The sequence below is a fragment of the Pelodiscus sinensis genome, chromosome 3 (genome assembly GCF_052426305.1).
Source record: "Pelodiscus sinensis isolate ZL-2025 chromosome 3, ASM5242630v1, whole genome shotgun sequence".
In the NCBI taxonomy this organism is placed as follows: domain Eukaryota; kingdom Metazoa; phylum Chordata; order Testudines; family Trionychidae; genus Pelodiscus; species Pelodiscus sinensis.
In genome coordinates this window covers 80,677,435-80,700,762 of record NC_143054.1, presented here as the reverse complement: position 1 = coordinate 80,700,762, position 23,328 = coordinate 80,677,435, and the positions used below count along the sequence as shown (strand labels likewise).

The window sequence follows — 23,328 nt, the reverse complement described above, 5'->3', positions numbered from 1 at the left end:
CTCTCCCACTTTTCCCTAAATACTTAATTAGCTTTAGGAAAAAGAAGTAATTGTGCATGTCCACACACGTCCAAAGACTTGTAATTTATTTATTGCCAGTTGTGAAAAGTGATGTTAACAAACATACAAGTAGCACTTTTTACAGCAGACTTACTTAAGCCTTGGTGGGGAGTTTGGGGGAGGCAGCAAGGCCAGGGGTTACGGAGGTAGATGAGTAACTGGGGGAGGGAAAGCGGGGGGGCGGAGCCTGAAGCCCTGTGTTCAGTGCAGGGAATTGCTGCCCCCATGGCCTGAAGCTTACTGCCACTGGGAAGGTAAGGAATTCACTGGCTGTCTGCTCCTCCAGCATTGTGCCCAAGGTGTCTTCAGAGGTGGGCAGCCCCAGCAACCAAAACTAAGGGCTTATCTATACTTACCTGGAAAATCAATTTAAGATATGCAATTCCAACTACATTAATTACATAGCTGGAGTCAATGTATCTTTCTTCAAGTTTCCGTGCGGTCCCTTACTCCTAGTGAGGAGCAGGAGTACCAGCGCTGATGGAGGTGCCCTCTGAATTTGATTTAGCAGGTCTTTACTAGACTCGCTAAATCAAACTCCAGAAGATTGACTTCAGCAGCATTGACCTTCCTCTTATTGAGGATAAGGCCTTAGGCAAACTGAACTCTTGTTTCTGTAGTGTAAAGTGGCACAATGTTGCTGCCAGTCCTTACCTTTAGAACAGTAATTGAGAAAGTATCACATGTAAAACAGACATTTAAAATCCTCTCCTCACGTATTGTCTTCATTTGGTTCATATGCCATGTTGGGTATGAGGAAAGGGCTTTTTTTTTTCTGTACTGGTAGAATACTGCCCCTGGGAAGTTAGGGAACTCACTGACTGCCTGCTCCTCCAGCATGTGTGCCTAAGATGTTGTCGTACCTCGGTGTTCTCGTACCTCGGTACCTTCGGTGGTCTGGATTGTCAGTGTCAGCGTCGTCTGGTCAGGGTTGTCCCGGCGCGCTCCTGACAGGACCTCTACTCCGTTGTTAAACTCTCGGCTGCGTGCGTAACAATCGGTACTCCCTTTATCTAGAGCGTTAGAGCCCGTGCACTTGGGTCAACACAAGAGATCTCTGAGAGGCCCCAGAAATGACAGATGCAGGCAAGGTTTGAAATCAATCGAGCAGGTTTATTGTCAAATGCGAAGCTCTACCAGTTGGTAACAGAGATGAGTACAATGTTACACCACTGGGCACTATGGCCCGCGTAGACAAGGTACCAACACCGGGCAGGCCTATTGCCATATATCAGATATTAACAGCACTTAGTCAAAGTTAAGCTACTGTGCATTCTGTAAGTTTAGGCAATGACACCTGCCGTTCAGGCGCCTAGTGCGCCCCCCCAAGGTCGGCCGGAGAGCACCCTCTGCGGTGTCCTTTTATAGACAGGTACAAACAACTTACATCATTTCTTTACGCACCAGGTTACCACCCTCTGTTGCCTAGTTACCACCCCTCGCCTTATGGAAGGGGGGCTTACTTACTATCCTTCATGCTGTCAATTTTGACCCAGTCCTGAACCTAGGTCGGTATGTGCATTAGTTTTTAGGGAGTTTTTGTACCAAGACATTTCTTAAGATGTTCCATTACTCCCCTTTGGCTTACAGTCTGTACCCAGTGCCTCCCTGTGTCCTTCCATGCTCGACCTAACTTACACAATCACACAGTTATCAATAGGGCCTCTTTCTTGGCTCCTGTTACTGAACCAAAGTCTTGCTCACTAGATTGCAGCCCTGTTGCTGTTTTCATGTTACAGGCCTCTATTTAGGCCTGCTGACTCCATGTTACTGACCCTCAACTTACTACAGATGTCTCCTAAAACTAATCAAGTATTGTATCAAAATTGGGTAATATCCCTTTAAACAGTTTGGGTGCCCTCTAGTGGGTCTGCTGTCTTCTATTACTGTAGTGCCAGAACAGTTTAGCTGCAGAGCATTAATAGAAATGGCTATTTAAAACTCAACTATCTGTGTGACTTCCACATACTCTTAAGCTATGTCTACATTGGCAAGATTTTGCGCAAAAACTTGCCGCCTGTCTGTACTGGTCGCGAGTTTTTGCGCAAGACCACTGACGTTCTAATGTAAGAAATCAGTGCTTCTTGCGCAAATACTCTGACACTCTCACTCAGGAATAAGCCCTCTTGCACAAGTGTTCTTGTGCAAGAGGCCAGTGTAGACAGGCAGCCAAGACATTTTGCGCAAAAGCAGTCTAAACGGAAAAAAGTCCTAGTGGCCGCTTGGACACTCTGTACCTGCAGGTAGCTCCGGACTTCCTGGTAACCCGAGACCCCTTAAAGGCAGACGCAGTGTGCAGAGGCCATGAGGCAGAAGCAGCTTTGCCGCCTCTACCCAGAGCTCTGCCATGCGGCTCTGTTGCCATCCCCAAAAGCCACCAGAGCAGGATGGCCGCTCCGGGGGGGAATAGCCACCCGTACCCCCAGCGCAGGAGGCTCCAAGGGACTGAAAACGTAGGGCGCCATCCTGGTCCGCGGGGGAGCTGGAGGCCCTCCTGGACCTGTGGGAGGAGGAGGAGGCCCTCCACGACACCCGCTCCTGTCGCTGCAACACGGCAATCGTTGACTGCATGGCCCAGGCGCTCTTGCACCAGGGACATCCAGCCCAGACCCTCGAGCAGGTCCGGGCTAAGGTGAAAGAGCTGCACCTGGGCTATGTCCAGGCCAGTGAGGGCCAGGAGGCAGGAACCGACAGCTGCCCCCACTACCAGTAGCTCCACTGCATCCTGGGCCAGGCAGCACCCCACGCACCGTCCATCCCTGTGGACACCTGCAGGCGCCCCCCCCCCCATCACCAGGCCCAGTGAGGTGGAGAAGGAAGCACAGCTTCTCAGTGGGTCAGAGGATGAGGCGGACCAGGGGAGCAGCAGGACCCGCCAGGCGGAGGCCCTCTCCAGCAGCCCCGATGTCTCCCGTGTGTCCTCGGAGTCCGGGGAAGGATCCACTGGTGAGTGTTGCACTTTGCACTCACAAGGGCGGGGAGGGGGAGAGCGCGTCACTCAGGCCGCATGAGCTGCACGCTGTGTAGTATTAGCAGTTTGCAGCATATGCAACCACGTGCAGCCTGGTGACTGAGCGGCACGTGGCCGCAGCAAGCAGCTCCAGGGCATGCCTGGGACCGTGCTGCTCACAGACATCTGGCGGGACCAGGGGGAAGGGTGGATGCCGGCTGGAACCAGTCAAGGCCCCAGGGGCTCAGGCCAGAGTCCGCACCTCCGCAAGGGTGCAGCACGCAGAACGGCACACTGTTCCATGCCTGGCTGAGAGGTGCAGCCAGCTGCTCTTGGGAAAACCGCAGCATCACAGCCTGTGAGCGTGGCCCCCACTGAGCCCCTCGCCTGTTCCTGGTGCCTTGGCTGGCCCCAAAGGGAAGTCCCCACTGCAGCCACACATGTCCCTGGGCTACGTGTGTGAGGGCTAGCGGGGGGGGGGGGGGGAGAAGCACTCGGGCTGGCCCTAGGGCCACCTGAGTTTTGCTGCAAGGATGGTACACTCCCCAGTCACTCTCCTGGTTCCGTCCAGGAGACATCCCACGCGATGGGGATCTGAGAGCCCAGACCACGTCTGCCATATGTGCTCCCAGGCACTGTGTGGGGATTCATCTCGCTCCCTGTCAAACACCATTGATTAGCCCAAAGCCTCACAGCCTCCCCGGCAGGGAGTTCCACAGGTTAACACAACACCTACACCCTCCCACCCTCCAAGGGGCCAGGACACAGACCGGTGGTTCCAATACATGGAGGAGGACCCTACTCCAGGGGCGGTCCTGTATGCAAACATACAACACAGGGGGAGGTGGGTAACTGAGTGGGCCCAAGCCACACTACTGTGGTATCACCTGGGCTCAGGGATGGAAGGTATGGGGTGTGGGGACAGTGGCCGGGCTGCCCGACTGACCCATCCTTTCTTCTCTTCCCTGCAGCGGGACCAAGCAGAAGTGGGGGACCCTCCAGCCCTGCAGCAGCGGCAGCACCCCTAGCCACCCAACCACCAAGCCAGTGGGTCCGGCAGCGGGACCAGCTCCTTTGGCGGCACGTGCAGGCCATTGAACGGGTGGAGGCAGCCATCATGCGCCAGGTGGAAGCGGACCTGCAGTGGCGCCAGGAAGCCTGGGGCCCCTTCCAGGCCCATTGTGTGCGCATGGCAGATGCCATCTCCACCCTCACCGCACACATTGGCCATGCCATACATTATGGCATGGCATTGCCCCATGCACCCGCCATCCCTCCCATAGCAATGCCCGTGCCCCCTCATGCTCCCGCAATGGCCCCTCCTACTCCTGCCCCTCCTGCCCATCCCCGACGCAGCCTCACCCCCATGTGCAGGTCCACCCACACAGAAGCAGTAGCTCCCCCCTCCCAGTTAAGAGCCTCTCCCCTCTCCCATCCTACATCTCCCCCCTCCCCATTGTAAATAAAAAGTTCAAACGTGTTCCAAAAAAACCTGTGTTGGTTGTTTATTGGGAGGTAAGGGGAGGGGAGGAGGGAAGAATAGGGGATGGGAGGGAGATATAAAGGGAGCCGACCCTACTATGGGGCCTGGGAGGACATCTTCGTCAGGGCCTCCCGGATGAGCACTCCATTGTGGTGCGCCTGGCGGATGGCAGCTGTGTGGGGCTGTTCGTAGGCCTGGCCCTCACCTGCCATCCATGCTGGGAAGAAGGCCTCCCCCCTCTGCTCCATGAGATTGTGGAGCAGGCAGCACGTGGTCACTACCTCCGGGACATTCCAATCACCCATCTCCAGATGGGTGAGCAAACAACAGAACTGGGCTTTCAGACGTTCGAAGGCGCTCTCGACTTGGTTGCGGGCCTGGTTGAGGCGATTGTTGAACTGGGCCCAGTTGTGGTCCGGCTGCCCTGTGTAGGGCCGCATTAGCCAGAGCAGCAGGGGTAGGCTGCGTCCCCCACAACACGTGTGGGCATGGGCATATCCCCAACAGTAAATTCCCACTAAGTGCCCGCCTCCAGCCTGACAAACAGGTCGGAGTTGCGTAGGATGTGGGCGTCGTGCCCTGCCGGACCAGCCCACATAAATGGAAGGCCACGGTGGTCCACGAGGGCCTGGAGTACAATTGAGAATTACCCCTTTCTGTTTATAAAATGGGCCGCTCAATGCTCTGGGGCATGGACGGGGATATGGGTTGCATCCAGGGCTCCCCTGCAGTTGGGGAACCCGAGGGCAGCGAAGCCGGCCACCGTAGCCTCCGCATCGCGCAGGCGGATGACTCTCGGTAGCAGGACGTCATTGATGGCATGGACGACCTGCAGAAGGGTGCAGAGAAACACAGGGGAACACATCACGTAAGGCAGGGTGAGTGCGTGCTCCTTTGGGGGGGCTCGTGATGCCCTCTGTCCTTACACACACACACGCGCACCAGGGCCCCCCACCAGCACGCCTGTGCCAGGGAGGGACGGCCCAAACCCCTGGATGACCCAGCCTGCCCCTGGGCATGGAGTGCAGCACCCTCCTCCCCCCCACTCTCCTTGGGACTTACTTACCTGCATGATGACGGCACCGATGGTCAATCTGCCCACCCCGAATTGGTGTGCCGGGGTGGCTGTCCGGGGTGGCCAGCTTCCACAGTGCAATGGCGACCCTCTTATCGACAGGGATGGGTGCCTGCAGCCGGGTGGTGGTTCTCTGGAGCGCAGGGGTGAGCCAGGCACACAGCTCCAGGAACATCTGCTTTCGCATGCGAAAGTTCCAGAGCCATTGCTGGTCGTCCCATTGCCCCAGGACCAGCTGGGCCCACCAGTTGGTACTGGTGTCCAGTCTCCACAAGGACCTCTGCACGGTGGGGTGGGGATGGCACGGACACTATGGCCTCCCTGGTGAGGAAGTCCAGAGTGACCTGTGCCTCGAGGTCCTGGAGGAGGAATGCAGTAGCCTGGAGCAGCAGCTGCAGGCACTCCAAAATGGTCGGAAGGGGCCAGAGCAGGCACAAGGCCACCCCTGGCTCCATGGCACAAGAAACACGCTGAGAAAACAAAATCAGCCAAAGGCACTCAAAGGCACAAGGCAGTGGTGTCCAAAAAGGCAGAGGGCAACCACAAATAGAACTGCTACAGCTGTCAGTCCCTGCAAGAGGTCCTATGGCACACAGCAGGAGAGAAATGGCTGTCCGGGGAGATCCCTTTAAGCGCATCTCAAAGGAGCTCCAGCCCCTGCCCCCGGAAAGGGCTGGTGCCCTTTTGCCCTCTTCAGAATGGTTCCGGGCTTCTGCTTTTACGCAAAAGCGTGCTGCCAATGTAGACGTGCTTTTGCGCAAAAGCACATCGTTCTTACGATGAGTCCCGGACCAATATAGATGCTCTCTTGTGCAAATACTTTTAACGCAAAAACTCTTGCGTTAAAAGTATTTGTGCAAAATCATGCCAATGTAGACGTAGCCTTACAGTTGTGTGGAGAGGTGAATTTAAAGGGTTCATAAGGATTAAATATTAGGGAAACACACACACAAGCTTAGTGCTTCTCAGTCAAATCTTTGGTGTTACTTGGAACAACTATAGATAAAATACATCTAGACAATGGCATAGTGTTTAAGTTGGTGTTGCTTTAAGCTTTTTAATTATTTATTTTGCATTATAAACAGTAGTTTCGATCTGCATTACTCTACTTTTCTTTTGTGCAAGGAACTGGCTTGCTGCCATCCTAAACTATGTCTGGGAGATCTCAGGGACTGGTGCTGGTCCATGGAGCTTTTGAGCACAGAAGGGATGCACTTTGTGCCCCCAGAAGCTTGCAATCTAACCCTGAATCCATTTTGTTCAAGGCTATTATTTGCTTCCTGTTGTTTAATTTCTTAGCACCAATTTTTAATACTTGAGTCAACTGTGGCAGGTTTCATTTAACAAGGAAGCATCTTAGTGGCTTCAGGGACCATACAGTAGCTTGTCAGTCATTGCATCCTCAGTGGAGCTAAAATGCCCTCTCAAAAGGAACATTATATGGGGAAAACTGCAGGGAATGACATAGCCCAGTCCTGATTATATGTGGAAGTCTGAGGGCACTATGCTTCCATGACTACACAGAGACTTCTGTGCATGAAACAATGTGTTCAGTGAATAATGGGGGAAGCTCTTTGCTGTCATTAAAAATCTGAGATGTAGTTATAAATCTTCCCTCTGCAGCGCCCCATACTTCATTTTCAAGTGGGTTTCTGCAATCCAGCACTTCTCCACCTTTGATTTTCTCCAATATGAGTATTTTTCTTTTTTCTATAGCAAGTTAGTACGTGGCAGCTTTGGCATTGTCTGTATAATTCAATTTGGAAACAAAAGAGCTTGAAAACAGAGCTCTGGCTCCCAAGCCTCTACAGTCCACCCTGCCACAAAGCCGTGGAAGATATTAGTAATAGGGATAGAAATTATCTTCCACACAGTGTTAAGGCAGAATAACAGAGCTCTGACAGCTGGCACCAGGACAAGTGCTACCATTTGCAGCTCTTATGGGTTAACCCTTCAAAGGATTCAAATCTTAAAATCAGAAATTCTCTGCTAGGCTGCACCATGCTGGAATCATTGTACAATAACATCAGACTCCTCAGATAAGAAATCTGTCAGAAGCTGTTTGGCCTCTAGCAGGTGTTTCAAAATATATCCTTAACTACCATATTTACACGGTATTGCTCGGGTCCTACCCCTCCTCCAAGATTCCTACCAGGGCTGCTTGCTCTTCCCCTTCCTGTCCTTGTCAGGGTGTGAGAGCAAGGTGCACATAGCTTGTCTGCCTCCTACGCTCCTCAGCCAGATTGAGGAATGCATCAAACTGTGCACTTCCCCTCACTGCCTGACAAAGGGAAGCAGCCAGCAATATGCCCATATGAATCTGGCATCAGCCCCTCCCAACCCTCCCTAAAAGGAGGGCGAGAGGCTCAGGCAGTCCCAGAGGGGGGCCATGTAACCTAGACATCTAGTGGGTGTGGTTCACTGTCCCATGTAGTGGCACTTAGACCACTTAGAGCAAGAGACAACAACAAGTGTGCTCCCTAAGCTGGAATCCAGCTGGCTCCATAGCTCAAGCTGTAGAGCAGGCATGTCCAAAGTCCGGCCCGCGGGCCAATTGCGGCCCGTGTTCCGGTTTAATATGGCCCCACAGGTAATTTGGCAATATCTGTCTTTTATGGCCCCCAACGAATCCATATGTATTGAGATGAATACATTGTAAAAATCTCAGTTAATGTCAGTTGGTCTAAATCAGTTATAAATATATTTGGACACAACATGTATACTTGGTGTTATGTTCCTGTTCATATTTTTTTAACTTAAAAGTTGACAGACAACCTTTATTACCAATAATATGTAATGTACTTTACAATGTTCCTGACATATATTTCAGCTTCCTGGATTTTTTTTTCATGTGGCCTTCAGATATGAAAGGCAGAGTGATTTAACACCTGTTTAGATTTGTCATCCATGTGACGAAATGAAAAGTATGCCGTTTGCAATAAACTTTGCATAAAATAGTTAATTTGCGTTTAATTTTAATGGTTCAAAGAATGTCAGGCAAAATGGTCGGCCCTCACGCATGTTCACTTCATAAAATCTGGCCCTCTTTGAAAAAAGTTTGGACACCCCTGCTGTAGAGGCTCCTCCATTAAGCTCCAGAGGTTCCAGCTTCAAATCCACCTGCTGGTGGGGGCTTGTTTGGGATCTCAACTCGATCTCTGAGTTAGAGAGACACTTCCAGCCAGCCCCTTTCACCTGCCTGTTGATTATCTCTTTTCTTTATGGTTTTCTGAGAAGCAATCTCATTTTCCTGGCCAACCAAACCCTTACCTTGCTTTAAGTTATGATAATAGGAAGCTGCATACCAAATTTGATGTTCTTAGCTCTTAACATTTAGGAGGAGTTCTTGAACAGACAAAAACTCTCTCAAATATATAGTAGATACTAGGAGATGTTACACAGGGAGGCTTATTTCCATTAATAATTTGTATACTTCTCTCTCTCTCATGCTCACACAAGTTCAAAGGAAAATTAGACCAAGAATCTACCACCCTCAGCCTCCCCTCTGAGAGTCCCTGCTCAAAATCATGCAGAGCAGGCATTTGAACTTCTGACTCCCACCTCCAGGGTGAATGTCTTAATTTCCAGACTACTAGCTATGCTAGGGTCAAGACGTGCTTGTTTTTTGGTGAGATTTCTCATCTGGATTTAGTCTGCCAGAGGACAGACGTCTGATCATTTACATGCCAAACTGCAGGCGCGTGTGTGTGGCCTCTTCCTCTGTTTCAGTCTTAGCCAGTTTAAATAGCTCCCTGCTCAACATGATGAGTTTTGAGAATCCTTTTCTTAGCTGTCTACCTATCCTCTTACCATTCACTGTGTGAGAAGATTGGATGCTAACCCTAGTGGCAGGATGCCTAGGGGCTTGATATTGCAGTGCTGAGTATTACAGCCAGAGCCATCCCAGCCATAGGACAATTCAAGGCAGCCACTTGAGGCCATGCACAGTAGGGTGCCCCGTGGCAGCCACCCCAACCGTCCTATAGATGGAATGGTCCCCCATATTGATGGGAGTGCATGGGGCCTGAGGATTACCTGTGGGAGGAGGGGACCGGTCCAGAGCAGCAGCAGGGATCAGGGCCTACTGCACTCACTGTGGCAGCAGGAGCCCAGGACCTGGTGTGATAAAGCAGCCTGCTCAGCTCTGCCACAATCTCCCAGTCAGGTCATTTTGCTTCACTCATGGTAGCAGAAATTGGCGTGCTCCAGTCCATTCCATTCCCTGGAGCAATGTAGGGGAGGGGCTGAGGTGCCCTACTTCCTACCCCCGCCATAAAACACAGCAATCTGATTGGGAGTTAGCAGCAGAGCAGAGCAGACGCCTGGGTTGCTCCACTGCTGCTGCAGCTCCCACAGGAGGAGGAAGGGCTGACCCCTGCTGCCACACCATGCCAGGCCCTCAGTAATCCCCCAGGTCACATAGCTCTGGGGCCAGGTCTTCAGGGAAAGGATACAAGGGGGGTGGGAAGAGCTGGGGTGGGAGCTGGGGGGAGGGAGGGGAGTTTGTCCTGTACTCCACACCCCCAGGGACAGTCCTGGTTATATAAGTATCTTAAACGCTGGATTTAGCCCTTGGTACATAGTAGCTAGTAGGACAATCAGAGTTGCACCTGAGCAGGAGGTAAGTGAACATATGTATATTTTTCTGTGTCTTTGCCTGAGCAATTAAAAACACTGAATTTCTTAGCTTTGTGTATATCACATCCCTAGCATTCAGGCCTGCCAATAAGGACCCAGATGGGGTGAGGGAGAATAAGGCAGTTGAACTGAATCACCATGCCCTGGGTCAAAGTTTCCTGAGCCCTTGAAATCCCCGCCAGAGTACCATGTGGCACCTTCTGGGTGGCTGTTGCCTGCCCTGTTAGCATCACATTTCTGATCCTTCCAGTATGTGGAGCCCTTATTGTGGCTTAGAAACCAACTCTTCTGCAGGATAAAATGAGTTAACAGCCACATTTCAATGCAGTTTATGGAAGCAGAACAGAATGTGCAGGCTGCCTGCTGTTCAGCCAATGCAGTTACAGGGCTATTAATATTTTTTAGGCAATAACTGCAAATATATTATGACAGAGTGACCTCCAACTATACCACTGTCGGGCAAAAACAGTAGGAAAATGAGAGAACGGAGCCAAGCAGCAATTTTTCTGGAAAGTTTTCAAAACAGACAACTTCTCTATTTAAAAAGTTACAGCAGTCCCATTAAGTTAAAGTCAGTGTGTATAAGGCACTGCTGCAGTGTAGTCCTATAATGATCATACGTGTTTAGACGGTAAATTATCTACAAAAATATAGCAAGGTGAATTTTGTATATATATTCTGGAAAAGCAGCAGCTATTTGAATTTATGAAGAGGGGCTAGATGCTAGAGTGTTCTTCCCTTAACTACTTTTCTACTGAAATCTCATAACCAGTTAAGGAAGTATAATTTACAGTGCATAACGCAGACAGATTCTAAAACTTTTCTCAAGCAAACTGATACTTAAACTATTACATACAAAATGTTATATTAAAGGTAGCAAAATCAAAGAATGAAAATTAGGAAGTGCCAGAATTGACATTATCTGTGCATCCTTCATTTGGCCCCCTTGTGCAGCTGCATTATGATGTAGTCTTTAAATACATGGTCACATACTATTTTTCCCTACTGTTGCTTTGGCCTCATTCAGAAGTCAGGATGGACAATACTCACTTAATGAACAGCTATTCAATATTTTATTTTCTCCTCATTGTTCAGTGTGGGGCTGTAGGCTTTATTTACTATACACTATTAAAACTGGCTTTAGAGATATAATTATTAGTTTCATCATGGACTTTTCTGTAGTGCTTACCACTAAAGTATCTGAATGTTTCACAAACATTTTATTAATTTATTTTCAGAGTACTGCTGTGAGGAAGTATCATCATTATCCCAATTTTATATATTAGAAACTAAGGCACAGAGATTAAGGTCAAAAGTATCCACTGGTTTGAGGTGCTGAATTAAATACACCTGGGACCCGATTTTTCCATGAGTAACATGGCATAGCACTTCTTATGTTCAAAGCATGGTTACCACTCCCTTATTTTCAGCTGCAAGTCAGACACCAGGGCCTAAAACAAGCACTTTGAAAATGAGGGCTATGCAATTAGTGACCCTCCCCATGGGAACTTTGGTTTAAGTACCCTGCCTAGCACCACATGGGAACTGCATGGTAGAGATGGGGTAGGATTCAGTCCTTCACAGCTGCATTTAACTCTCTCTAGTCTGCTTGCCCAGCAAGTCCTAGTCATACCTTTTTTAACTCACTGTCCTAGGTCCAGTCTCTCCCCTGCGCCTACTCCCAGGTATGCAGAAAAAAGCAACACTCCCTTTCAAAACAAACCCAACACATTTCAGAGGGAGTGAAATGGAGACAGTGCTTAATTTGTAATGAAAGAGGTGCTACAAGCCCCAACACAAATTAAGCACTGACTGGATAGCTGGAGACTAGTGGCTGCTATAGTTGCCCCATTTAAGTTCAATGCTGTGGTGGAGTCCTATGCTTACAAAAAAGACCATGGGATCTTAATAGCCACAAATGGTCAAGGCCTTGGTTTTAAGTCTCATCCACTAGAAGGCACACCTCCACTACCATGCTGGGACAATTGTCCAGAACAGACTGAAAGGGAAAAGCACCATCTGACTGACATTAAGCCCACAAACAGGAAAATGCAAACACCTATAAAAAAACACAACATTTCACTTATCTCATTTTCCCTTATAGCAAGCATTGTGGTAGCACTGGCATGCCTCAGGAGCTGCAATATCTAGGCAAAAACAGGAGGTGAAAGGACAAAATCTGAAAATAATACTCGAAAATATTTGTCATAACTTCTTGCTTAGAACAATCCTTGGAAGGCTTGAAACAAATATATTTCCCGGCTGAAGTATTTTTCTCCATCACATGTACTTACTGCCTTATTGTTGTGAGGTTCCTTATTAGCACCGGGGAGCTGGCACTCATTTTAAAATGGACTAAACCACCTAACTAAACCAAACAATAACACAGAATAACTAATAGGTAAGAAGAAAAAAGTAAATGTCACGCTTAATTGCATGGGTGCTTTTCATTTTAAAGCCTCATGGGTGAAGTGCTGCCCCATTGCAACCAATGGCAAAACATATTGGCTGCATCTGCAGTATGGCTAGGAACCCATCGATGTGCCTGATATTATTTGAACATACAAAGTATGCCTGGGGTTTTTAAAATAAAAGATCTCAACTGGAGGGAAGTATAATACTTGAAATGAGCTCTCAGAAACGCCTTCCAGTGCAGCTAAGACACAGCCTCCTCTATTACATGTTAAAAGACGTTCTGAAATTTCTGCTGAAAGTTAAATCCTAGCTTACCTGCTGCTATAGACACTAGTATTCAGGTTAAGAACGTTAATACTTTAAACAAAACCATCCAAGTGTCACAGCAACAGAGCTGGGGGGAAAAAAGAATACCGATTCCCATATGGGCGTTGTGAAACGCATGTGTTTTTCTCCTTAGCCAGGACTTTTTTTCTGAAAGACAAATCCCATAGCAGTTTGCTTCAGTGAAGACATATAACCTTTGACAAAAAAGAATTAAATTCCACTCAAATCTTTCTTTCCACAAAATGAAAAAAATTGCTTTAAAGTTACTCCTGAAAAAAAACAGATTTTTTTTTCAGTGATGCTAGAAAGCCTATAGTAAATATACACTACTAATTAACAATAAGAATCTAGAAGGCATCATCTTCAGAAACCATACTTACTCTGTCATGCACTAAAGAGATGTTACTAGTATTGATAGGTCTTTCAAGGGTTTGTTCAGCAAGGTTTAAAATGTAAGCTGTACACATATTGCACATTCATTCAGGCACATAGGAATAGTCTTTTAATGCATATGAAAACTAGGGACAAGCAGCACTTCCTGCAGCCAAAGCACAGCACCAGCTTTAACAGCTCCCTCACAACCTTTTGCCAGAGTGGCGCACTCCTGACCTGTAACACTCCCTGCAACTCTAGGCTGGGGCCTCTCATGTGGAGACTTCAGTTATGCAAGAAAAAGAAAGCTCTTTCTGCCAGTCATAGCAGAGCTCACTGAATGCAAAGTATGTGAATGTCCCTAAATCCCTGGGGAAAGCAAGCATGTATGACAAAGGGGAGCTTTGAGAAGGCACTCAGTGTAACAGGCTCTCATGTTATCTATATGCAAAATCAACTCTCGCCAGCATAAGTTGGTCCTATAAAAGCCTCACCCACCTTGCCTCCAATATCTTAGGTCCAGACTATCCACAATAATTTGTTAGGTTTGGGAAACAGTCCCATAATAAAACCAATGAATAATTTCACTGTTACTCTGCCAAAGGCAGCTGTTTTCTTCTTGTATGCTTGGAGGGCAGAGAGAGTGAGAGAGAGTGTGCGTGTGTCCCCAATTGTGGACCCCAGTGCTATTACTGTACAAACAAACATAACATCTGCTACAGGAGTTTGCTGGATGTTGTAATGTTTAAGAAAGTAATGGACAAATAGCACTTTCTTTAGTCAATGCTAGAGAAAAGTATGAGTATCTTTGCATAGCAGCATGTGTTTTTCACCCCTCTAACTTTGAGAGGCTCACAGGATTTATAAAGGAATAATAAAATATGATGGTTTAAGTGCCTCATTAGTACTCCTCATTGGAAGCCTCAGACTGCAAAGCATTTAAAATTGAGTTGAGTAGGGGGAATTGGGGAGGGGAAGCTATGAACAAGCAATTATTAAACTTCAAAAACTGGTTCAATTATCCCCAGGAGATGCTGGGACTTCTAAACAAAAACAGCCACACTCAAGAATGATTAAGTAAAATTGAATGAAATTGAAAAGCCTGGCACTTAAGATGGTTATCAACAGCAATTGCACAGTCTGTCTTTTTCATAAAGTAATTAGCTTTGTGTTTCAGATTGATGTGCTCAAGGCAGATATGGAAAGTGCTGAGTGGAAGATTTTGGAAAACCTGATTCTGGAAAACATTGTTGAACAGATAGGACAGTTGGTCTTTGAAGTCCACGTTCATTGGCCTGGATTTGAGGTCAGTGGCAATGACAGCATGGTGGTCCGATACTGGTACAGTCTTCTGAAAGAATTAGAACTGAAGGATTTCAGGCTTTTCCACACCTACAAAGACTTATCGAAACCACAGCTGTTTCTGAAAAAGGAGGCCTTCAATGCAAGTAGCTGTTACACACTAAGCTGGGTGAACACAAAATGGAAATAACATAAAGGAATTGATGACATGTAATCATCCCACTCAACAGCAAGAGTGAAAAGAACATTGGAGCAGCTGGCAAAAGTTACGGAACTTGCAAACTGAGGCTCTGCTATCAATATGAACTGTTTTTCTGTTTCTCAGCAGTATCAGAAAAGCTGGATGTTGTCATGTATTGCTTCTGAGTGCTAGAAAAAGATCTGGCATTTAAATTGTTTTGTATGATGAATCTCCCATAGGTTACAGCGACAGACTTTATTAGAAACAGAGCAGAGACATTTTCTAAGTGTTTGTCTAAAGTGGTTAACACTTCTCTACACGTGGTGTACATTAAGCCCACCCTTCCTAAAGCTCATTAGAGAGCAGTCCCCTATTCTGTCCCTGACAACTTGCTGGGAACAGTTCTCGTACCAAGAGATGCACCTAAAAAAACCCCATTGTTTCAAATCAGTTACTTTCTCAGGGATGCCTAAGTGATATTTTCCTTAAATGATTATGCTCAGACTACCATTAGTTTAAAAATACTCCTGTGACAATTATGGTAAATTATTGGAAAAGAAAAATTTCTTAAAAGCAGGGGGGTGGGCAAACTTCAGACTGCATCCGGCTCCTCAGTCATTTTAAGCCAGCCCTCCAGCTACTGCTGGGGAGCAGGGTCAGGCACTTGCCCTTCTGCGCACATTCTGGCACCACGTGGCTTCTGGAAGCAGTGGCATGTCCCTCCTTCAGCTCCTATGCACCAAAGCACCCCCACCACCACCACCAAAGCAGGGTGGCACCTGCAGACAAGGGGGCCAGCACACAGAGCCACCTGGCTGCACCTCTGCGTAGAAACAGCCAGAAGGGGATATGTGTCTGCTTCTGAAAGCTGCTTGAGGAGGTAAGCATGTCCCATAGCCTGCGCCCCTTAACTCCCGCCCTCACATCCCAACCCCCTTACCCCAACCCTAATCCCCCTTCTTACCCTCCAAACCCCTCGGATCCAGTCCAGAACACCCTCCTGCACCCCAAACCCCTCATCTCTGGCCCTACTCTATTGCACACAGATCTAGCCAGAACCCTCATCCCTCCCGCAGTCCAACCTCTTGCCCCAGCTTAGACCCTGAACTCATTTCTAGCCCCACCCCAGCCAGAGCTCATACCCCCCTCCCATATCCAGCCCCAATTTTGTGAGCATTCATGGCCCTCCATTCAATTTCCATACTTTGAGGTGGCCCTTGGGCCAAAAAGTTTGCCCACCCCTGCTTAAAAGGGACATTTAACTGGATATAACCGTGCTAAACCCAGGATTGAGGAGGCCAGTTAGGGATTTGAGGCAAAAATCTGTCAGGGATGGTACTTGGTCCTGCTGTGAAGGCAGCGGACTGGACTCATTGAACTTTCAAGAGCCCTTCCAGCTCTAGGAGATAGGCAATCTCCTTTCATTTCATTTTATGTAATGTTTTGCAATTAAGCTTTGTATTAAATAAAATGCACACACTGTCTCCCTTGCTTTGGATCTTTGAGAGCTGGAAAGCTCATTAATATGGTACCATTTACAGCACATGTGTTTTACAGTGGTAACTGTATTGATACAATTTATCAATTCCACCCTGAGTGACTGACTACACTTTGCAGTTGTTTTAAAAGGAGCCAATCCTACCTACAGCTGGTGCTTTGTAGTGCTATGAAGTGCAACACTAGTCATCAGTGTGCCAAACAATTTCACTTTTTATTCACCTTCCCTATGGTAATGTGGGACACAGGATGAGGAGTCGCTATAGCAAACAGCAGACCTATATTGAGGCATGTTAAGGAAGTATTGCATTTTTAGAACATGGACTTGTTTTATTTACAAGTTTTAAAACCTGACCAGGAAAGACAATAGCAACTCTGGAGCTTCCCCCTCCCCCTCCCAAACAATTCATTTGTGTTTATAGCTCTGGAGCCAGACTTAGATCAAATCTGTGAATCATGATGTATGAGTCTACACTAGCAGGGCAGGCATCAGTAATTTCAAAGAAAGTGCAAGATAAACATATGCTGGTCCTTTGTGCTATTACTTAAAATAATGATTCTTGGCAGAAGCAAGAAAGGCTGTTGTAGGAATCCCTAGGATAAAGCACCTGGAAGGAAATACTTTCTCGAGTTAATTATTTTATAGTTGAGCCCAGCTGTGTTTTTATTGAAATTGTGGTTTTGTTTTTCCTTTCTCTCTTTTAACTCGCATTGTAAAATGCTCCTCTACCTTAGAAAGAACTTTCAGTAGTCATTTAATATATCTGGTTTCTTCATCCTTGTTTACATAACATGACTTTAATTGTAGCTAATTTAAAATTGTTTTAATGCTGAAATTTTCAGGGGTAAAGTGACAATAACCACTAACCTAAATCCAGGCACATTTTTGCACCTCTTTCACCTCTTGGGACCTACAGTTTTGTGTGGATAATATCTAAATGAGACTTCCATTTGAACCTAAGGCTATGTCTACATTGGCATGATCTTGTGCAAATACTCTTTAATGCAAGAGTTCTTGCATTAAAGTATTTCGCAAGAGAGCATCTACACTGGCATATGCCTTTGCGCAAGAGATGTGCTTTTGCACAAGAGAATCTGTGCCAGTGTAGATAGATGCTCTCTTGCGCAAGAAAGCTCCGATGGCCATTTTAGCCATCGGGCTTTCTTGCACAAGAAATTCATGTTGCCTGTCTACACTGGCCTCTTGCGCAAGAACACTTGCGCAAGAGGGCTTATTCCTGAGCGGGAGCATCATAGTTCTTGTGCAAGAAGCACTGATTTCACACATTGGAATGTCAATGTTCTTGTGCAAGAACTCCCCGCCAGTGTAGACAGGCAGCATGTTTTTGCGCCTTCTTGTTTTCTTAAATGGAAGTCCCTATTGAGAGAGAATTATGATGTGTCCATTGTAGAATATTCCAGCTGATTCTGGAATAAGCTTTTGTAGAGATCATCTGTTCTACTTCACTTGATCAGATAACAATCCATAGAATGTTCAAATAGAAGCCCACTTTGCTATATGCACAAATAAGTTCTCAAGCCTAAATAAGAACTGGAAAGTTTAATTATTACTCAGCATACGTAATTATATTTTCAACTACTCTTGAAGAGAGGGTGTGTCTCTGTGTGTACAAAACCCACTCTTCAGGAACAGTTGGAAAAAAACCAAGTGCGTATAGTGGCGATCTCTGTTTTTTTGTAAATTGAATGTAAGATTCACGTTGGTGGTCCGGTGATATTGATTCAAAGTAATGCAAAGCCAAACTCCCAGTTACAACAGGCCTGAAAGCACAGGCTACATGCACAATAGTAGTAAAGCTTTAAAAAAACGTTTCTACTCGCGAGTGTCCATCTTTTTATCAGAAGGTTCTTTCAGAGCCCTAAACCAAAGGGATTAAAGCCTTTTGCTATAACATACTAATAGAAGGTCTATTTACAGGACAAATCCCAGTCTAAAAATCAGTTTGGGAATAGCTATGCTTTACACATCTCTGGGAATAAAAGTATCTAACAAGCCTCAATCTGGTCAGTTCTCTTGAAAATTTTTCTGGAAAAGGAAGGCTAGTGTCATTATTTCCCTCCGTTGGAAGAGGTAGCATATAGTCATTGAAAGGAATGACGGTGAGACCAAGTTTTCAAATTAAAATCCCCTTAACCAAGTCTTATCCAGATCATGTAGAAAAAATGCATAACAGGATAAAATGCCATGACAGCTCTACGAATCTCAACCTCTTGCTAATAAGATAACCGATAAACTCCTTTGAGGGACACAGTGTGAAGTAATAGCAGTGGTTACTATTCCACATTCTCTACCACCTTGGTGATTCAGAGCTACCAGGAGAGGCTGTTGTGACTTGGGTCTGCTGTGAGATCTGGAACATTGGAAATAACAGACCATTTTGGACAAAGGCAAAGCTACCAACCCCTTTAAAATAAAAATGCCACCTCTGAGTAAGACATAACTGTAGTCATTCTAAAGAGCCACAATCTGCAAAAATCCAAATACAAAATGGAAAGCATTAGGAGTCAGGCAACTCCCAACTCCAAAAACATGAACTCTACAGGAAGGTTACTCTCCTTGTGCAGTAACTGGAGTTCTTTGAGATGTATTCCAGTGAGTGCTCCACCTAGGTGTGTCAGCGCTGCTGTGCACAAGGGCCTGGAGATTCTTGCTAGCAGTCTCCCGGCTTCTGGTGTGTGCTGTGCTATTGTGCAATTGCTAAAATGACAGTTACACATGCGCCAGCGGCCATTCCCTTCATTTCTTTTCTATGCCGGACTCTCCTAGACTGGAGCAGAAGGAATGAAGATGGGTGTTGACAGCCACGAGGACACATCTCGAAGAACTCCAGTTACTGCACAAGGTGAGTAACCTTCCCTTCTTCTTCGAGGATCCCTGGGGTGCTCCACTTAGGTGACTATGCAGCAGTGTTCCTACGTGGTGGTGGGTGCTTCATGATGCAGGACTGTATGTCCAAAGCTAGTGTCCATATCCTCAAAGATCTGAATTGCGTAATGCTGCGCAAAAGAATTGGCCGAAGCCCATATTGCTGCTCTGCAGATAATGTCTAGCGGTAGGAAAGCAGTCGTGGTAGACGCTGATCTTGTGGAATGTACCTGTACAACTGTTGGTGGCTGTCTGTGTTTCTGGGATTAGGCCAGCTGTATGCATGCAGAGATCCATTTGGATATTTTCTGTTCAGAAACAGGTTGACCTCTGGACCTGTCCTGCACCTGACACAAATAGTCTGGGTGTTCGGCGGAAGTCTTTTGTGCGTTCTAGGTAGAAGGCTAATGCCCTGCATACATCCAGCATGTGTAGCGCTGCCTGGTTGCTGTCCTCATGTGGTTTTGGGAAGAACATAGACAGGTATATTGGTTCATTACAATGGAATGAGGTTGGTATCTTGGGAAGGAATTTTTGGGTGGGTTCTGAGGACAACCTTGTCTTTGTGGAACACCGTGTATGGTGGGTCCGCCATGAGTGCTACTATCTCTCCCACTCGCCTGGCTGATACTATCACTATTTGAAAGGCTACTTTCATTAATAGGTGGAATAGTGAGCAAGTTGCGAGCAACTTGAAAGGTCGTCTCATGATTGAGTCCAGCACAAGGTTCAAATCCTGTGATGGCACTGGGTCTCTACATGGTGGACACAGATTTCGTATGCCTTTCAGATCTCTTAACACATGGGTGGGAAAAAGTGGAATGCCCTAGGATTGGTAGGTGTAGTACTGATATAGCTGCCAAATGTACGTTGATGGAACTAATTGATAGCCCTGTGTCCTGCAGGTAGAGGACGTACTCTAGTATGTCCGATATCCCCGCCCTATGAGGTAACTCCCAACTAGCTGAGATCTCGCCCTGTGTGGAACCCATGCATGAGCTGAATTCCAGGCTGCAAATTGGACCCACTTATGCACGTAAATCCGTCTTGTCTCGTCGTGAGTCTCCTGGAATTAATCAGGATGGCTCTGACCCTTTGAGACAGGGTTAGCTTGCTGTCTGACAGCCAACAAGCATCCACGCTTGCAGGTTGAGTGTGTGGAGCCCAAGATGTAGTATGCGTCCTCTGTCTTGAGTTAATAGAGCTTGTATCGGGGGAAACTTGTACGGGTGATGTGTGTTGAGTTGCAGTATGGTACGGTACCAAGTCTGTCTCGGCCAGGTGGGAGTTACCAGGATGACCTTGGCTGCATCCTGTTTGATCTTTAGTACTGTCTGTTATATGAGCGGTATAGATGGAAATGTGTACACCAATGAGAAATCCCAGCGGACTGCAAACACGTCCCCTAGGGATCACGGTCCAATGCCCGCCCCTGGAGCAGTATGGGGGCTAGTACATGGTTCTTGCTCGGAAAATGCATTGCGGTAAGTGTCATGTTGTGCACAATATACCATTGCCATAGTCTCACTGCTTCTGCATAGGCTGTGAGCTCTCGCACTCCCCCCATCTGTTTATGTAGTATATCATTGCAACATTGTCCAACAATAGACTCATGGCTTTGTTTTGTATGTGAGCGAGCAGTTGTGAGCACACTCTCCTCACTGCTCTGAGCTCCAATACATTGATGTGAAGCTGGGACTCTTTGCCTGTCCATTGTCACTATAGCACCACGCTCCCCATATGGGCTCCTCATCCCAGCAGGGACGCATCCATTGTAATGGTAACGGATGGCGTTGGTGCCTGAAACAGAAGTCCTAAACAGATATTGTTTCTGTCTATCCACCAGTTCAGGGTGGCTTTGACTCGGTTAGGTACATGGAGCGTCTTGTGGAGTAGATGGTGCCTGGGATGGTACACTGAGCATAGCCATGCCTGGAATGGCCTTGTATGTAGTAGGGCATTTGGGACTACAAATGTAGATGTGGCCATGCGTCTGAGTATTTGCAGGCATGTGCATACCATGATGTGTGGGCAGCTCTGTACAGACATGACCAGGTCGCGTATTCACAACCATCTGTGAGTGGGTAGTGAAGCTACCGGGTGCAGTCCAACTGCGCTCCTATAAACTCCAGTGTCTGGGTAGTAGTGAGAGTGCAAATTCAGTAGGAACCCAAGTGTATTGAATAACCCTCTTGTCTCCAACAATTGCTCCATGTCCACATAGGTGAGTGCCATGATCAAGCAATCGTCGAGATATGGAAATATGGTTATTTGTTTTCTTCGCAGATGTGCGGCTACTATGGAGAGGACTTTGGAGAAGACTCTCAGTGCTGTGGAAAGGCTGAATGGTAGCACCCAGTACTGGTAGTGTAAGACCTTGATGGTAAATCTGAGGAATCGTTTGTGTGCTGGGTGGATTGATATGTGAAAATATGCATCCTGAAGGTCAAGGGTAGACAGCCATGCTCCTTTCCCTAAGGCTAGTATGATTTCACCAATGTAACCATCTTGAAACGTTGATACTTTATGAATGGGTTGAAGACACAAAGATCTAGGATGGGCCTCCGTCCCCCCAATTTCTTGACTGTTAGGAAGTATCGGGAATAGAATCCCCTCCCTCTGTATTGGCTGGGCACCTCCTCTATGGTGCCTAGTTTTAAGAGGTGCTGCGCTTTGTACAGGAGAAGCAGCTCGTGATGAGGGTCCCTGAAGAGGGATGGGGAAGGGGGGTAGGGTGGTGGAACTGCTGTGAATGGTACAGAGTATCTGGTTCAAATTATTTCTAGGACACACTGGTATGGGGTGATGGTTTCCCATACCGAGTAGAATTTGGCCAGTCTGTTTCTGAAGATGTTTCCTTAGTTCTGCCTGCCCTGGAGGAATGGGAGCTGTCGTATCCTCGACCAACACTTCAAATTTGCTGATGCAAAGTGGACGCCTGGGTCGATAATGGATGCTCATTTGATTGTCTTTGTTGGGTTTGTCTCATATACCTCTTGTTCTCATAGGCCCTTTGCTGTTGTGTATACACCGGTGCTCTGAACCTTTGATTATATTGTTTGTATTGTTTTCTCTTGGTTCCAGGCAGCTGTATTCCCAGTATGTGCAGCGTTGTCCTAGAGTCTTTAAGGGTGTGGAGGGATGAGTTTGTTGCCTCCGCAAAGAGCTTCTCACCCTCAATTGGGAGGTCCTCGACATTCGATTGAACCTCCCTGGGGAACCCCTACAGTTGCAGCGATGATGCTTGTCTCATCGCTACTGTGGATGCCATGGACTCGGCAGCTGTATCTGCTATGTCTAATGCTGCCTGTAACACTGTTCGGGATATCAATGAACTTTCCCTCACATTTGATTCAAATTGTTCTCTTATGTCCTCTGGTATGTACTGAATAAAAGAATTGAATGATTTAAATATCTGGTGTGAGTATTTGGTTAGCAGAGCTACATAATTCACAATTCTCAGTTGGAGGAAGGCTGATGAATAGGCCTTCTTTCCCATAGCATCCATCCTTTTTATCTCTTTGTCATGATTTTGTGTTCTGGGGTACTGGAGTTGCTTCCCCCTCCGGTTGGCTGCTTCAACTACCAGGGAATTTGGGGAAAGGTGAGAGAAGAGGAATTCCACCTTAGTAGGTGCTACATAGTACTTCTTATCCAGTTTCTTCAAAGTTGGAAGCACTGATGCCGGGGTCTTCCATATGGACTTAGCTGGATCCATCAGAACTTCATTCATTGGCAGAGCCAGCTTGGTATGTTGAGGTAGGTTGAGAGTATACTCGTGAGTTTATACTTGTTTTGCATTACGTCGGAGAGCTGTATATCAAGTGTGTCCCGCTACCCTCCAAAACAGGTCTTAGAACCTTCTAAAGTCGTCCCCTCTGATTGGTGACCCAGGGAGACTGTGTTTGTCCATCGTGGAATATGATGTATTGGGAGGAATAAGCGAAGCTTCAGTTGCCTCCTCCGTAGATGAATCGCTGTCATGGTTGTCTGGGTTATAGTTAGCTTGTTTCTGAGTGTTCATGTCAGCTGACTGTGCCCTGAGTATCTGAAGGGTTCGTTTAACTGCGTTTGTTGGCTTTTGTAGGGTGCCCATGGGTGCCAATAGAGCCACTGTGGTGGAAGCGGTGGAGGTATCCAT

General features: G+C 47.1%; 1 protein-coding gene across 5 annotated transcripts in view; it reads left to right on the top strand.

Annotated features, from left to right (window-relative positions):
* METTL24 (methyltransferase like 24) overlaps positions 1 to 22,587 on the top strand; it is a 102,766-nt gene extending 80,179 nt beyond the window's left edge. Inside the window, exons 5-8 of one of the 5 annotated variants that reach the window (XM_089776897.1) lie at positions 14,498 to 14,626; positions 19,089 to 19,164; positions 21,474 to 21,570; positions 21,974 to 22,587. In XM_089776897.1, the coding sequence (XP_089633023.1) occupies positions 14,498 to 14,626; positions 19,089 to 19,164; positions 21,474 to 21,532 (264 nt within the window). In that variant the 3' untranslated portion in view covers positions 21,533 to 21,570; positions 21,974 to 22,587. Of the gene's footprint in view, positions 1 to 14,497; positions 18,049 to 19,088; positions 19,165 to 21,473 lie in introns of those variants that run through there. The other 4 variants (XM_089776896.1, XM_089776895.1, XM_006123202.5 and 1 more) reach the window with 4 other exon arrangements.
* The last annotated feature ends 741 nt before the right edge of the window (positions 22,588 to 23,328 follow it).